The 14,377-nt window shown below is 42.8% G+C and overlaps 2 protein-coding genes across 11 annotated transcripts in view; one reads left to right on the top strand and one right to left on the bottom strand.

The window, feature by feature from the left end:
• The window catches only part of TASOR (transcription activation suppressor), an 88,254-nt gene extending 83,568 nt beyond the window's left edge, over positions 1–4,686 (top strand). For 7 of the 8 annotated variants that reach the window (XM_043978644.1, XM_043978645.1, XM_043978640.1 and 4 more), the window contains 3 exons: positions 1,112–1,290; positions 1,413–1,577; positions 2,465–4,686. In XM_043978644.1, coding sequence (XP_043834579.1) covers positions 1,112–1,290; positions 1,413–1,577; positions 2,465–3,012 — 892 coding nt within the window. In that variant the 3' untranslated portion in view covers positions 3,013–4,686. Of the gene's footprint in view, positions 1–1,111; positions 1,291–1,412; positions 1,578–2,180 lie in introns of all 8 variants that reach the window. The other variant, XM_043978646.1, reaches the window with a different exon arrangement.
• A 59-nt stretch (positions 4,687–4,745) lies between these two features.
• The window catches only part of CCDC66 (coiled-coil domain containing 66), a 50,068-nt gene continuing 40,436 nt past the window's right edge, over positions 4,746–14,377 (bottom strand). For 2 of the 3 annotated variants that reach the window (XM_043978650.1, XM_043978648.1), the window contains 7 exons: positions 12,436–12,580; positions 11,546–11,689; positions 9,521–10,014; positions 9,107–9,144; positions 7,327–7,520; positions 6,456–6,580; positions 4,746–4,881 (listed from right to left, as the gene is read on the bottom strand). In XM_043978650.1, coding sequence (XP_043834585.1) covers positions 4,798–4,881; positions 6,456–6,580; positions 7,327–7,520; positions 9,107–9,144; positions 9,521–10,014; positions 11,546–11,689; positions 12,436–12,580 — 1,224 coding nt within the window. In that variant the 3' untranslated portion in view covers positions 4,746–4,797. The remainder of the gene's footprint in view (positions 4,882–6,455; positions 6,581–7,326; positions 7,521–9,106; positions 9,145–9,520; positions 10,015–11,545; positions 11,690–12,435; positions 12,581–14,377) is intronic. The other variant, XM_043978649.1, reaches the window with a different exon arrangement.

Genomic DNA, 14,377 nt, shown 5'->3' on the forward strand with positions numbered 1-14,377 from the left:
TGCCAGAGAGAATGCCCGGAGCCCAAGAGGGCGTGTCTTGTTCGTGGAACAGTCACCGGATCAGACACTGGGGGGTGGGGAGTGGTGGTCTGTTCGGTGTGAGAAGACTGAGGAGGTAGGAGGGACTGGGCCATGAAGGGTTGGGAAGGCTGGATGGAGCATTCTGGGTTTGATCTTGGGGGTGTTTATTTAGTAGGGGGATGACACAATCAGACCCATCGTTACAAAAATCACTTTAGTGGCTGAATAGAGATGGACTGGAGTGGGGAGAGACTTGAAGCAGGCAGACGCCTTAGCAGCTGTTATAATAGTCTGGGTGTGAAGTGATGAGGGGCAGCGTCAGAGGAGAGAAGGGCGTGTATTTGAGGGATGCTGCCAAGGTGAAATGAACAGGCCGTATACAGGGCTGAGAGAGTGAGCTGTCCAGGGTGATGGTGACTTTCTACAGTGACATAGGGAAGGGTGCAGGAAAGCTTGTGCTTTGTTTTGGATCAGCAGAGATTGGTACAGGAAGAGTAGGTGGAGAAGCATCATAGAGGTGGTGATTAAGCCTGTGGGAACTGATAAGATCCCTGGGGGGGGGGGGAGGCCTAGGAGAGAACCGAGGGGTCACAGTGTGGATGAAGAGTACGGTTATGTAAGGGGAAGGCACTGGGAGAGGTGGAAAGCCTTTCATTATTATGGATGGATTTGTGGGTGACAGCTAAATCAAGGGTGTGGCTGAGGAGGGGTGGAGAGGCAGTTCCTGGGCAGTCGGTGATGACTGCATGCTTGTTGTTTGACACATCTCTTTTCTTCTTCCTCTTTCGCTTTACCATGCTGACTCTCAACTGAAAATAAAACGTAAAAATACTTCTTTAGATCAAAGTGATGTTTTTCTTGAAATTGTTTTAATCTTTATTTTTCATTTAAAATTTAAAGCTAAACATAGGTTTTTATAGTTTAATAAGAATATAGTAGCTAGCTTTCATAACACAGTATTTGAAATTGGTTTTGGTATTTATACCACCTTGATTATCTGAAAAATGTTATTTTAAATCACCCTGATGTAAATACTTTCATACAGAGTTTTAGAAAAGCAGATCTAGATATACAACTTTTAATTTTACAGATTGAATGCTAAAGCTCTAAATGTGTTGACGCTTTTGAATGTCTATCAAAAAAAACATTTGGTTGAAATTCTGTCATACCACGACTGTGATTCTCAAACTCGAAATGCTCCTGAATTGGATTGTCTTATCAGACTTCAGGCTCAGAATATACAGCAACGACATATTGTCTTTTTAACAGGTAAAAAGAAAGCTTTTAAGCTATTGTATGATTCTGGAAGTATGGAGAATGAGGATATGCTTGTGTTTTACACTAATGCAAATCCTTAAATTGTCTTTATTTTTTTCTAAAAATTTGTTTAGAAAAGAATGTCAAAATGCTTTCCAGTTACACAGATAATGGAATAGTGGTTGCAACAGCTGAAGATTTCATGCAAAACTTTAAAAGTCTTGTGGGCTATCACAATTCAATAACAGAAGAAAAGCTTCTACATCATGGTGCTAATGAAAGTCTTGAGAGACAATCAGGTAATTTTTCAGTGAACTCCATATTATTTAAGGCAGATCAAAAGAGTAATGACTTTACTTGTTTTACTTAAGATTGTTAAAGTGGCCATTTTGAGACATACTCAAGAAGTTTCAAGTAGTTTGTCACCTAAAGTTTATGCAGCTAAGTGGTGATAGTGAAGAGAAATTCCATTTGGTGACCGAGTTCACTTCCTGCCTTGCCTTTGCAGTAATCCAATCAGAGGGCTCTGAGTGGTAGACTGATGGCATCATGAGGTTAACAACCCACTGGGGAGAGGCAGGGAACTTAGTGATATGCTCTGTGGGCTGCTGCTTTGATTTTATTTAAGGTCGTAGTCTGGACTTTGAGATGTATCTCTGGGATTTTAGATTCTTCCTTCAGTTTAGTTGGCTAATCTGTAGTAGTTTATTGGAGATAGTCTCACTGGTTCAAGGTCTATTGTAAACCAAAAAGAATGTTTGTTTGTTTTTTTCTTGGAAAGGAATGCAGTTTAGTAAAACTCTTGGTAGCTTGGCTAAATTAGACAGTAATCAAGTGATCTTAGATGTCAAATTTTATTATGTAATTGTCTTGTCAAATACTGAACTACCGTATAACTTTAGATGCTGTTTTGACATTAACCCCTTTGGAGCTGGGAGTTGGGATTTCCCAACATTAAGCGTGAACACATTTCGCAGAAGCTTTTAGCACCGGAATATCTGGACATTCACACCTAAAGGTTGGGTGTGAGTGTTGGTGAGTAAGTGAACTTGTGGCGGAAGACCGAGCTCTAAGGGATTTTGGACTTGCAGCTCTGAAGCATTGTGTTGTGTAAGTAGTGTGTAATTTTAAAAACAAATTATGTATTTCAATAGAGTAGGAATTTGTTTTTTTTCTCTAAATGTAGCTCTTTTAGAAAGTGATGAAAAGGACGAAGAGGACATGTCTCTGGATTCAGGGGATGAAACTTCACAAATAGAAGTGTGCAGCAGTTCTCATTCCGAAATATTGGAAATAGAGACCAAAGGATCACGTGCAACAGATCAAAAAGAGATTTGTCAAACTCACTTGCAGCCGTCTACTGACGGGCAGAGAAGTTTCTTAAAACATAAGACTTGTGAGCATGGTGCGGAAGAGGGGCAGCCTGCAGTTGTGGCTGCGCTGGCAGGCTCAGACGGAGAGACTGGCAAGGCCATGGAACCAGCTCCCTTCGACGACGACTTTCAGGTTTATCACAGTAGACAGCGGAGCATGTCCCATCAGTTCAGTCATTTCAATGTTCTCACTCATCAGACTTTTTTGGGAACACCATATACGCTTTCAACTAGTCAGACTCAAGAAGGCGGAAACTACTTTCTGTCTGCTTATAGTCAAGTCTTGGAAACGGATAAGTCTTCATCTCCAGTTAGTTGGGATCTAAATGATTCTTCTAGGCCATATTCAAAACAGAAATAAATACAATAACTTTTTTTTATAGGTTGTTGTGGACTTTTTCCGCTTCTTAAAGTGAATTAACAATTTATATTTTATTCTCTGAACAAAATGTCCTTTCTCAAATGTTTTCCTCTCTTATTTAAATCATGATGGCCTGTAACAGTTGAAGCATCTGCAAATTGAAATAAATATATATATATATTTTTAACACGTATCGTACTTGAATTATCTTGTGTGTTGACACTTTTAAGTTTGTACATTTGTATTTGACCTGTACTTGGGCTTCTGACCGAAGTCTCCTAATGTAAAGTTGATGAGTTGTTGGCTTTCCTTTTTTTTTTTCCTAATGTAATGTCAAACTGTACAAACCACTTTTTTCTAAATGATTTATCAGTTATTGTATTTATTTGTTTCTAATTTTTGTACAGCATCTTTACATATAAATGTTAAGTCCAGTGTAGTTAATATATATTAGGTGAAATGCTATAATTAGAGATCACCTAACAGTGCAGATTTATTTTAAAATGTTTTGTCTCTTTAGGTTATTCACTGTGAACATCATTTTTTGTTTAAAAGTCCTGAAATCTTGGAACAATTTAAGAGTCTTTGGTTTATTTTTAGTTGTATTATGGAGTTGCTTTTCAGGACAGTTTTGTATAAAGTGCTATAGTTTTTCAGGAAGGTGAATTTTCTTCGGTGTAGGTATACATAGTAAAAATTCACCTTCTGTTGGCTCCCTTAGACTTTCCTATTTTGAAAAATAAAACTTGAATTAAAATTCATTATAATTAGTTCTTTCAAATGGAAACATTTTGTTTTGTATTAGTAGGGAATCAACCCTGAACTTTAGGCATAGCAACCTTCCAGTCGCTGCTTCTGCCACACAAAAGTAAAGATTTTAAAGGTTTCTTATAATACTGGTTTCATCCAGGTCAGAGAGGCAGGAATCAGTCATTAAACTTTCAACCAGAGGTTTTGTCAGTGTATTTCCTCTTATAAAAAATTTCACCACTTCTGAAAATTAATCTTGCTGCACTTGGCTAGGTTGGTCCTCAGATGACACAATTAGACCAGGCCCTGTGCTCTTAGATGCTCTTGGGCGTGGTCTTCAGGGATCTAGAGCCATCTATGTAACATAAGGTACCAGAGCAGGATCTATAATACATTATTCTGCCCTGTTTTTTAAAAGAAGCACTATTTCTGTGTTTTTTTCTTTGTTCATTTTCTCCCCATAGTCCATAATTGTGGCTAAATTACAAGCCAGAATTCTTTAAACTAAATGAAAATTTGTGAATATTTGTGAACATACATTTAAATGGGATCATAATTTATTGGTGTTGTGATCATATAGGTTCCCCTCCTACTAGACTTGGGGACAGATGCCATCACCTTTATGTAACCATTCAACTTAAATATGTAAAATGCATGGCTCACATAGAACGTATTGTGAAGTATTTTGTAATACCACCCAAACAAACTTCAGAACATATTAAGGTAAGTGTAAATAGAATCTATCTTTTGTAAAATTTGTTTATAACTGGTTGAATTGGAGCATAAAAATAACGAGGTCTAACTGCTGAATTTTTTACAAAAACATTTATTTACCATTTTATTCTTTGAAAAAAAATATATTTACATTCTACAAAGTTTTTAATAGATCATTTTTCAATAAAGTAACCTGAACAATTTCAAGTATTGAAATGTGGCTGCTGAATCAATACATTATTTTATAATTTAATGAATGTAATGCTGTTAATCCAGTAACGAGAGCTATAATCCAATATAAATAGCTTGGCTTGATGTACATTAGAATGGCGAATCAAAGTCCTCTTGACTTGAAGCTAAGGGAATGAGATGAGTTTCCAGCTCTTTCTGCTTCTGGAGAAGGCCCTGAAATCAAATTGGCCTATTAGTTCATGCATCACAAATCGTTTCTTAACCCTTGAGGTTTTACATTAAACATTACTATTACATGGGTATGTACAGCTCTATAGATGTTCTTAATAAAAATCATTTCCACAAATTTCTCATTTGGACTTCATGTAGAAAACCATTCTCTTGTGATGGTGCTAAAGCATTGGCAAGCTGCCTCTTTTATCGGGTGGCTGGCGGGGGGGGGGGGGATTTGGGGGGTTCTGAGGTGGGGCGGGCAGGTATTTGAATCTGCCGGGGATCTGTTCTGACACAGGGCCTGGCCTTGCCCATCAGACTTTCTCATTCAGTTGTGTAAGGAGCCTCATCAGAATTTATTTCTGCTTGAAACTCATACACCTCACATGGAGAAGTAAAGGTGGGGGGGTGCCACAAGAAGGAAGGATCCCCTAAGAAAAGATGTGGGCTTCTCTCCCAGAAGCTTCACCCACTGGACTAGTGAACAGTACTTAGATGCATCATGTTCCTTCTGTCTCCACCAAACTGGAAGTAAATACATTTTATCCTTTCACATAAAATCTTCCATTCTGTGGGACAGCAAACTCTGAGAAACCATTAATATTTGTGAAACTGTTTAAGGAAATGGATCATTTCTAAATAGCTTCCAGCGTAACTTCATTTTGATGTGATGATACACTAAACATAAAAGCAGCTGGGGCTTGGAGAAACCAAACCAAATTAAGAAACCTTTACGTCATTACTGATTCACACATAGCCTGAGATTGAGAGAGCTCTTTTTAAAGCTTTTTTTAAAAAAACATAAATAAGTTTTACTCAAAAGGATTTCCATGAAGAACAACCCAACCCAGTCTGAACCAAGGTGAGTCCAGCAGAGGAGAGATTGCTCGGGGAATGGCTGATCATTCTACTGAATGTGGATATGATAAAATTTTCTGAAACTTGATCAGTCATAAGCTAGAGGAGACAAAGGGAAGTTGGAAGGCTCCTTATTTCCTATTGGCTGGCAAGATGTTAAAACCTGGGTTTGGGCAAAACTCATTGTTGGGGAAATGTTAGTAAAAAATACAAGTGCAACAACTTGAACTCGTGAAACGTTTTTGGAAAGTTGCCTAATATCTCACTGTTGTCTGGATGAACCAAAGTTGTGGAAATGGCTTTGTGGTTCCTAACAGCTAATGATGCATAGTTTTATGCTTAACAGCTTATGTTCACCATTTTGGGGTTGTGTATAATTGTTTTTGTTTGTTAGTTTTTTTAATTATTTCAACTTTTTAAAATGTAACTATCATTTAATAAAATCATGTTTGAATTAATGTTTTAGCTGACTCATGATTCTATACTTGGACTGACTATTAAAATACCAAACTTAACAGCAGTTTCCCTGGAGTTTGAATCATCCTAATGGATTTAATTATGGTTTTCTACAGAAGTTGCTAAGATGGGCCAAACCTGGCACTGTTATTAGTCTAAATGACATTGTAACACTTAAACATTCATTCAAGAGATAAACATTAGTTAATAAGAGGCTGGCATGAAGGTATAGAACTGTGATGTATGCTGTACATTCATACCTGTCGCAGGTCTGATAGTCCTTTAAGGATTGCTTGCTGTCTGTCTCTGTTTTTAACCAAGTTGGGGTTGAGAAGTGGATCTCTTACATTGTCGGAGCCAATTATCTGTTCTTGGTAGTCAGAATCTAAAGTTAGAGAAAATATTTCCCATAATTTCACATGTATTCATGTTAGGTTCAATTTCTGTGTGCCCTAGATAGCTCACTTGTGGGTGGGGAAGGGAATAATAATAATTTATGGTGCCTACTATGCGTCAAACACGCTGCTAAGTGTTTACAAATATCCCATTTGATCCTCACAATTATCCTGGGAAGTAGGTACTATTGTTATCTCCATTTTATAGTTGAGGAAGCTGAGGCATACAGGTTAAATGACTTGGCTAGAGTCACTAAGCTATTAGTGTCTGAAGCTGGATTTGAATTCAGGCCTTCCCAACCCCAGGTCTTGGACTCTATCCATCTGGCCACCTAGCTGGGCATAAAAAGATATTTTTTTCGGGGGGGGGGGGGCCTAGGTGGCACAGTGGATAAAGCACCAGCCCTGGATTCAGGAGGACCTGAGTTCAAATCCAGCTTCAGACACTTAACACTTACTAGCTGTGTGACCCTGGGCAAGTCACTTAACCCCAATTGCCCCGCCAAAACCAAAAAAGATATATGGGGGATTCAAAATATAGTCTGTGCAGGAGTCTCAAAATCTGGCTGAAGTTTTTACTGTGAATCGTGACAAGAAAGCCAAACAGGCTAAACTCATTTACAACTTTGCTCTGAATAACATGGGCTTACTTAGAACTTCTAGATCGATCTCATATAAATACCAGCATTCGAGGTTTTAGGATTTCATAGTGATCTTCCTAATATGGGTTTCTTACCATTTAAATATGGATACTGTGGATCATAGGCTGAAGGTCTAGGTGATGGCACATCTGGATCTAGACAGTAGATTTCATTGGTTCGGACATAGGGGATGAAATGAGGCGGTTCAGGGGGATGCGCTGCATTGGTCTGTTTTAGTTGTGTTTGTTGTAATCGGTTTTTGACTGCTGGAACAGGGGGTGATTCAGATCTGTTTTTAAAAAAGCAATGAACTTAATTGCAGATTTTAGAGTTAAGGGTTTCAACCCACAGAAGATAATATAAAAGCATCCTAAATTTAGCTTACGTACGTAAACTTATATTTATATCTTATCTAAAATTCTTTTAAAAGAAAAAGCTAATTCAATCTTGCCAAGACAATTAAAAAAAATTTCATTTCACAACAATAGTAAAAGAGGTCCTTAAGGCTGTTGTTACTCCCCCAAGGTTGTCCTTGTCCTAATGTCTTAATTCTTTTCCCTTGACAATTTCAGTTTGCCAGTTTCATCTCTACCTGGTTTCCATCTGTAGGTGTTTACAGCTCTCATCTTTTTTTTTTTTTTTAAAGTGAGGCAATTGGGGTTAAGTGACTTGCTCAGGGTCACACCGCCAGTAAGTGTTAAGTGTCTGAGGTTGGATTTGAACTCAGGTCTTCCTGACTCCCTGGCTGGTGCTCTATCCACTGTGCCATCTACCTGCCCCAGCTCTCATCTTTTGTGCAAAACAGGCACTTATGGAATTGACCACCCAAAACCACCTGGGTGGTTTTTCTCTGCATGGGTATGAATAACTTCCATCTGAACAGTATTTCTAAGGTTTGCCGAACACTCGACATGGACTGTCTCATTTGAGCTCCAGTGTCCTTGTGCTTCCATTAAGTAAGGGAACAAACTGAAGAGAGGCAGCGACTTGCTCACTGCTAGATGCTTCTCAATATCTGTTCTAGCTCAACACGACGACTTGGTAGGCTATTTATTCTCTGGGGGAAACCCTGTTAAACCATGATGAAAGTTGCTTCTCAGTAACCCCACCTGGCCACCACTTCTGGTTCTGTCCAGCTTAGTCTTACAGAGAGAACCTGTCCACGCTTTTCTCCAAACTGCGGCATTTTGCCACCTTAGCTGCCTTCCTTTTGACCCTACAGATCAGGAGTGCTCTTTCTAGAACGTAGCCCAGACTGAACCCAACACTCCAGAGGGGGGTAGCGCCATTATTATTTGCCTACTCGTCTTGGATGCTCTTTCGGTGCAGCCTAAGGTGACGGGAACTGCTTGGGGTCCTCTGTCATGCTGCAGGCATCCACAGCCAGTCACTGCCAGATGGAGAGCTGTCTAGGTTGGTACTTGTGAGAATGACTTCAAGATGACAGTCATTCCTATTAAATTGAGCCTAATGTTTTCTGTGACAGTCTCTCAGGATCTTGGTTTTGTTAGGCCTTGTCAGCCATTTGTTGGCTTTACTAAGTCACTGAACAATAGCAGAGGGGCTTTTTTATCATAAGCCTTCCCTGATCACCTCAGCTTGAGAGCTCCATTTTATCATTCTCCTTTGCCATCTATCCTCTGAAGGGAGGGACCTGTGGCTTCTCATCTTTGTATCTGCAATACCTTTTACTTATTGAATTCACTTCCTCATTTATAAATCTTTGTGCTGGGCTTGGGAACTTCAAAAGGATCTTTCAGTCCTAAGACTTTAAAAGTCGTAGTCTGGCTCCTCTTTCAATTGGACGACAAGCCTCGTATACCACAAAGCTTTCTCTGGTCCTTCAAGACATATAACATCACAATTGGTTAATACCTTTCTTTGCTGGAGTTGATTTTTTTCAATTCTTCTTCCTAGAATTAAAAAAAAAAAAAGGCAAACAAACCTAGATGATTATTACAACAACCTGGGGGTCATGGCTAAAAATACATTATTTCTTTTTTTTTAAATGGCCAAATATATTTTTTCAGAGGAAGGCAATAAATTTGGTAGCTAACCAAAACAAAAAGCATTCGTTGGCCCCTAAGTTGTCACTGACATTTAAAGTGCCAACCTTCTGTTCTAGCTCTTTGTAGGCACTTTGATGCACAAAGCATCAGTATACTTCGTGCGAAAAACATCCCACACTGTAAAACTAGGATCTGAGGACAGAACAGGTAGGCAGGCCAAGGAGATAATCCTTTTCTAATGGAATAAAGTCTAGCCTGGTGTTTTAGGGCGGGACTTTACCTTGTGGCCTCGGGGCCCCTTGGCTCTGGAATTGGTTTCCTCATGGGGAGAATAGGTGCCCTCTGGGGAGATGTCCCTGGGCACTGAGAGGCTGCCAGGAGTGTTTCTTTCCAGCAGCTGAAGCAGTTCCATCTGTCTCCTGACCTTGTTTTCTTCCCTTTGCCTCTGCAGGTGTTTGGGGTACCTTTCTGAAGCAGGGATGTACCTTTTGACGGGTTTGTTTCTATTCCAGTCGGGTCTCTTTGCACATTTTCCTTTGTGTGGTGTTTGTTTCTCTGTTTTGGCAAACTGATCGTACAGGTCATCACGTCGACTGTTTTCTTTTTCCAGGGAAGCTTTTTTATCCTCCTGCAGCCCCTCTTTCTTACTTTTGCTGTTAAACCGTCTGTCCAGTTCTACCGAGAGCTCTGGAGAGAGGAGGTCCGTGAGTGTGCTCTCAGGCATTGGTTCAGTGTCTGCTTCCGCACTGGCGGCTCTTCCGGTGTGTAAATCATCTGTAGTAAAAAAAGATTTGGGGTCACTTCTTTTGCAGTCTGCCACTAAACCTTGCCCCCATTCCACTGGGCCAAGTTGGAACCAGAGAGCAAGATGAGCCGTCCCCTTAGATGTAGGAAGTCCTCACTATGGAGCTCATAAGAATATGAGTTTAAAAAACAACTGAAGGACAGGGGAGTAGCAAGTCACTTCGTAGGAGCTGATTTCAAGACAGAAGTATGGCGTGGTTTTTTGTTGTTTTTGTGGGGCAGTGGGGGTTAAGTGACTTGTCCAGGGTCACACAGCTAGTGTCAAGTGTATGAGACCGGATTTGAACTCAGGTACTCCTGAATCCAGGGCAGGTGCTTTACCCACTGTGCCACCTAGCTGCCCCTAGTACGGTGGGTTTTTAAAAAAATCTCTAACATAAGACCAGGGGAAAATTGGAAAATGTCTTAATTTTGACAGTAAAGATGGGGGGAGGAAGGAAGCAAAGGGACAGGCCCACAATGGGCCCCTCCCCACTAAAATAGGATGGACAGAGAGAACAACGCGTACTAGACTGTAAATCCTATTGGGGAAATGCCGTTATCGTATCCATTTTGGTTCCTTCGTAATATTGAGCATGTGGTTTAATGAATGTTGAATTGAGCAGGACTGGCTAAACACACAACAGATAAACACCAGAGGATACTTTAAAAAATGAGGCACGCTAATGCCTTTCCAACTGGACCCTGAATTTCAGTGATTAAAGCAGCACCGAGCTGGTGACGGCCTCATTCAGGGCCTGGAGTTGGGGGATCAGCTCATATCCCACTGCAGAGATGGGATGCCAAGAAAGAAGTCACCTGAGCTGCTCTCTCTCACCTCCCATAGTCTGTCCACTTCATCTCTGCAGCATCTCTCAGATCTGCCCCCACCCTGGTGTTGGCCCTGGGCTGCTGCAATAGTGGATGGCTGGGGTGGGCTGCGGTCTACCTGCCTCCTGTCTCTCCCTGATCCAATCCATCCTCAGGTGCAGGTCTGACTACTTTCCCCCTTGACTCAAGGAACTCCAGGAGCTCCCTAGCGATCGCCCCAGGGTCAATCAAATACAGAATGCTGTGGTTGGCATTCAGAGCCCACACATTTGGTGTCTGTCTGCTTCCAGCAAGTCTTGGCTAAAATCCCCACTTCCACAAACCCCTTTCCTGATGCCTGCTTCTGAGGGGCTCCACCGTGGACCAGCTTGTAGCTTCCTGACCAACAGCTGTGGGCATGCAGTCTTTGTCCCCAGGACCTGGCACATGGGAGGTGTGTAATCAATGCTGGCTGGTCCTGCCATCTACAAACCTCACTCATTTACGGCAGGGTAATCTCTCAAAGGTAGCAAGGAATCACACCCTTCTTAAATACTAGGTAACTGAGGTAGACACAGGGCGCCAAGTAAGTGAAGTGGAGGGCACAGAGCTAATGAGCTAAGCCCAGATTTCACATCCACTGTCCTCTCAGCTGCTGCTTAGTCCATTAAAATGTAAAAAGACATCGTATTCAGTGAAAACGGCTGCGTACCTGTCTGTACAGCAGTGTCCTTGCGCGGAGAGGTGGCGGTGTTGATTCCTTGACTGACCTTGGCGCTCATTTGGTCGGAAAAGTCTAGTCTCGAAGCTGAAAGGGTACTCGGGGTGAGACCCTGCTCGGACAGCCCCGTGTCACCTGGCAGGAAGAGAGGGGCAGGCTCAGAGCTCGGGGCTTGCCCCAAAGAGAGAACACTAGTGAGGGAACTTAAGTCTTAGTATAAATGGGACTCCCAGAAGAACCTTAAGTTGTTCGTGTTGTCACGGATAAAGTACCAGTAAAATGGGGGGTTGGATTTGACCACGGAATGTCACTGTCCATATAAGAAAAGAAATATTTCTTTTCACTTTTGCTGTGGCAGGAAAAAATGTTGAGAGAGGACGAGAATGGAAACTTGAAGGTCTCTGGGTGGTAACCAAGCCTCCCCGAGAGGTAATGACCTACTTGAGCCTCAGTCTGTCGTCTGTGAAGGTGGTCGGGTCCCTGTGGCTGGGCCCAAGTGCTCCATGTGCCCGGCACTGTGCCCGGCAAGCACGGAGCAGACTTCTTGGAGTCACAGAGCTAGTGAGTGTCAGAGGCAGGATCTGAACTCAGGTCTTCCTGACTCCAGGCCTAGTGATCTGTGTTTTGTGGTGCTCCGGCTGCCTATACCTGGAGTCAGGAAGATGCGAGCTCAGGTTCTGCTCCTGTGTAGTCCCTCTGTCATGGCCTCCCCAGTCTTTTCTGCCCCTCGAGGCAATGGAGTAAAATTAGAATCCCTTTTCTGCAGGACTGAAGGCTTTTCCTCTATTCTTAGGATGTCTTTAAAAAAACACAAACCCAGGCCGTGACCCCAGTGCTGGTTCTCCCGGTGGGCCCCATTCCCTTCCTCGTCAGCGTCTCACCGCCTAGGTTCCGCAGCAGGTTTGAAGTGTCATGGCCTTTCTGCTCCAGCTCGCGGATGCGCTGCTCTTGCTTGAGTCTCTGCGCCAGCTCCTGGGCCTTCTGCATGGTCTGGTACAACTCATTGGTCTTGAGAGTCATGATTTCCTGTCATTAAGAAAGCATGTAAAGGGCTTTTAATTAGATGAAAAGTTGTCTGGGAACCTGGGCCCGCTGTCCTCCCTCCATGGGAGAAATGTTTTTTTGGGTTTATCATTCCAGCCTTTTTCCCTTAAATCCATGAGACCACAAGTGGAAAGCTGTTTAAATACCATTTACCAACCCAAGCATTCCAGCCTGCCCCTCTTTACTAACAGGCACAGCAGCTCAAACAGTGTTTGCAATTGTTCTGGTGATTTCTTGGGCTCCGTCTTTTAAAAACTAAAGCAGGCTGGGTGAAATGACACGTGGTCGCTGACCTCAGGGGAGCCTCCAGTCTAGTATTTCAGGCCTCATGAAGACGAGTGAGAGGCCGGTTCAGCGAGCACATATTAGCCACTTAGTGTGTTCCAGGGACTGAGAGCACAAAGATGAGACACGTGGTACGCCCTCGAGAAGTGGATCACCTGTCTGGGCTTTGATACATCATATAACAAAGTGGGTTGGACCCTGTGGGGAATTAGGAGAGGCCTTATTGCAGAGTCGGGGCCCAAACTGAGCCCTGGAGAAGAAGGGCTGCTAAGAAGCCAGGGAAGTCCATGAGGGGGTGGGCAGAGCTCACGGAAGGTCCTGCGGGAAGAAGCATGTGCAGGCCAAGCCTGGAGAGGGGGCGAGGGCCACGCCATGAAGTCTGTAAGGGTTGAACAGAAGAGAGGGCGTGCGGTTCCAGAGCGAAGAGCAGGGGCGTCCTCAGACTCACACGTCCGGGTCTGGGAGCAGCCTAGAGCAGGGAGAGCCATGAGGCTTCAGTGATCTGGGCACGTGGTTGCTGGTGGCTGACTCAGTGACCGGGAGGAGAGACGAGATGTGGAGGATGGGAACAAGCCACAGCAAGTTTGGGCCCCCATTTGGCATCTACTAAGCACGGGTTTGGGGCTGGAATTCACAAGTGACCCAGGTAGAAGAGACAATTGTGAAATCTCCAGAGGCTAGCAAGGTCACCAAGGCAGTGCAAAGAAAGAAGAGGGCCTAGGATGGAGTGGGAGGCATACCCAGAGTTAGGCAGGCTAGCAAATGATGGTGGAGGGCCACAGAAACCTGGGGAAGAGAGAGGGTAGACCAAAGATGGGGACTGAGAAAATGGAACTGAAATCGGCAATTCAGAGATCCTTGGTATGTGAGATAGTGAAGCACTTACCACAGTCCCTGTGTACACAGTAGGTGCTTAATAAATGCTTGTTTTCTTCCTGCTTCCAAGGGAGATGTTCTAGTGAGCAATGAGGCTGGAAGCCAGATTGCAAGGGCTTGAAATGGGAAAGGAAGCACATGCCCCTTCCCCCCCATATTCCAGTCCCAATCCAAGGCACCAATGAAGTTGTATTGATTTTTCGTGTTAGGATTTCTGTTTTGCTTTTGTACTAGCACACGCATTTGTGGGTAGAGAGCTGAGGCCATAAATGTTAGGCTGTGCCTGCCTCCTGCCTGGATGTTATTTCCTGTAAAGTAATGGGCTTCTCCAGGGTCTATCCTCCCCCGTGTTATAGCTGGTGCTCCCTGGGACGGTTCAGTGCTAAAATAAGGGTGTTTTCCCCTTTGAATTCCAGTTGAAAGCCCTCTCTGGGTCTGTAGGCTGAGCAAACTACTTAAGTTCTGGAGTGAGTTAAATTCTTTTTCCATCCCATCTCAAAGATCCTCCGCGCTTCCCAGCAAATATATTCAGGCTACTGTTAGCTGTGCTCCATCCCTAGCTAAGGGCTGGCCATTCCAATTTTTTAAGCTCTGATTTTAAATTCAAATTCTTTTCTC

This window comes from Dromiciops gliroides, chromosome 1 (genome assembly GCF_019393635.1).
Source record: "Dromiciops gliroides isolate mDroGli1 chromosome 1, mDroGli1.pri, whole genome shotgun sequence".
NCBI lineage: Eukaryota > Metazoa > Chordata > Mammalia > Microbiotheria > Microbiotheriidae > Dromiciops > Dromiciops gliroides.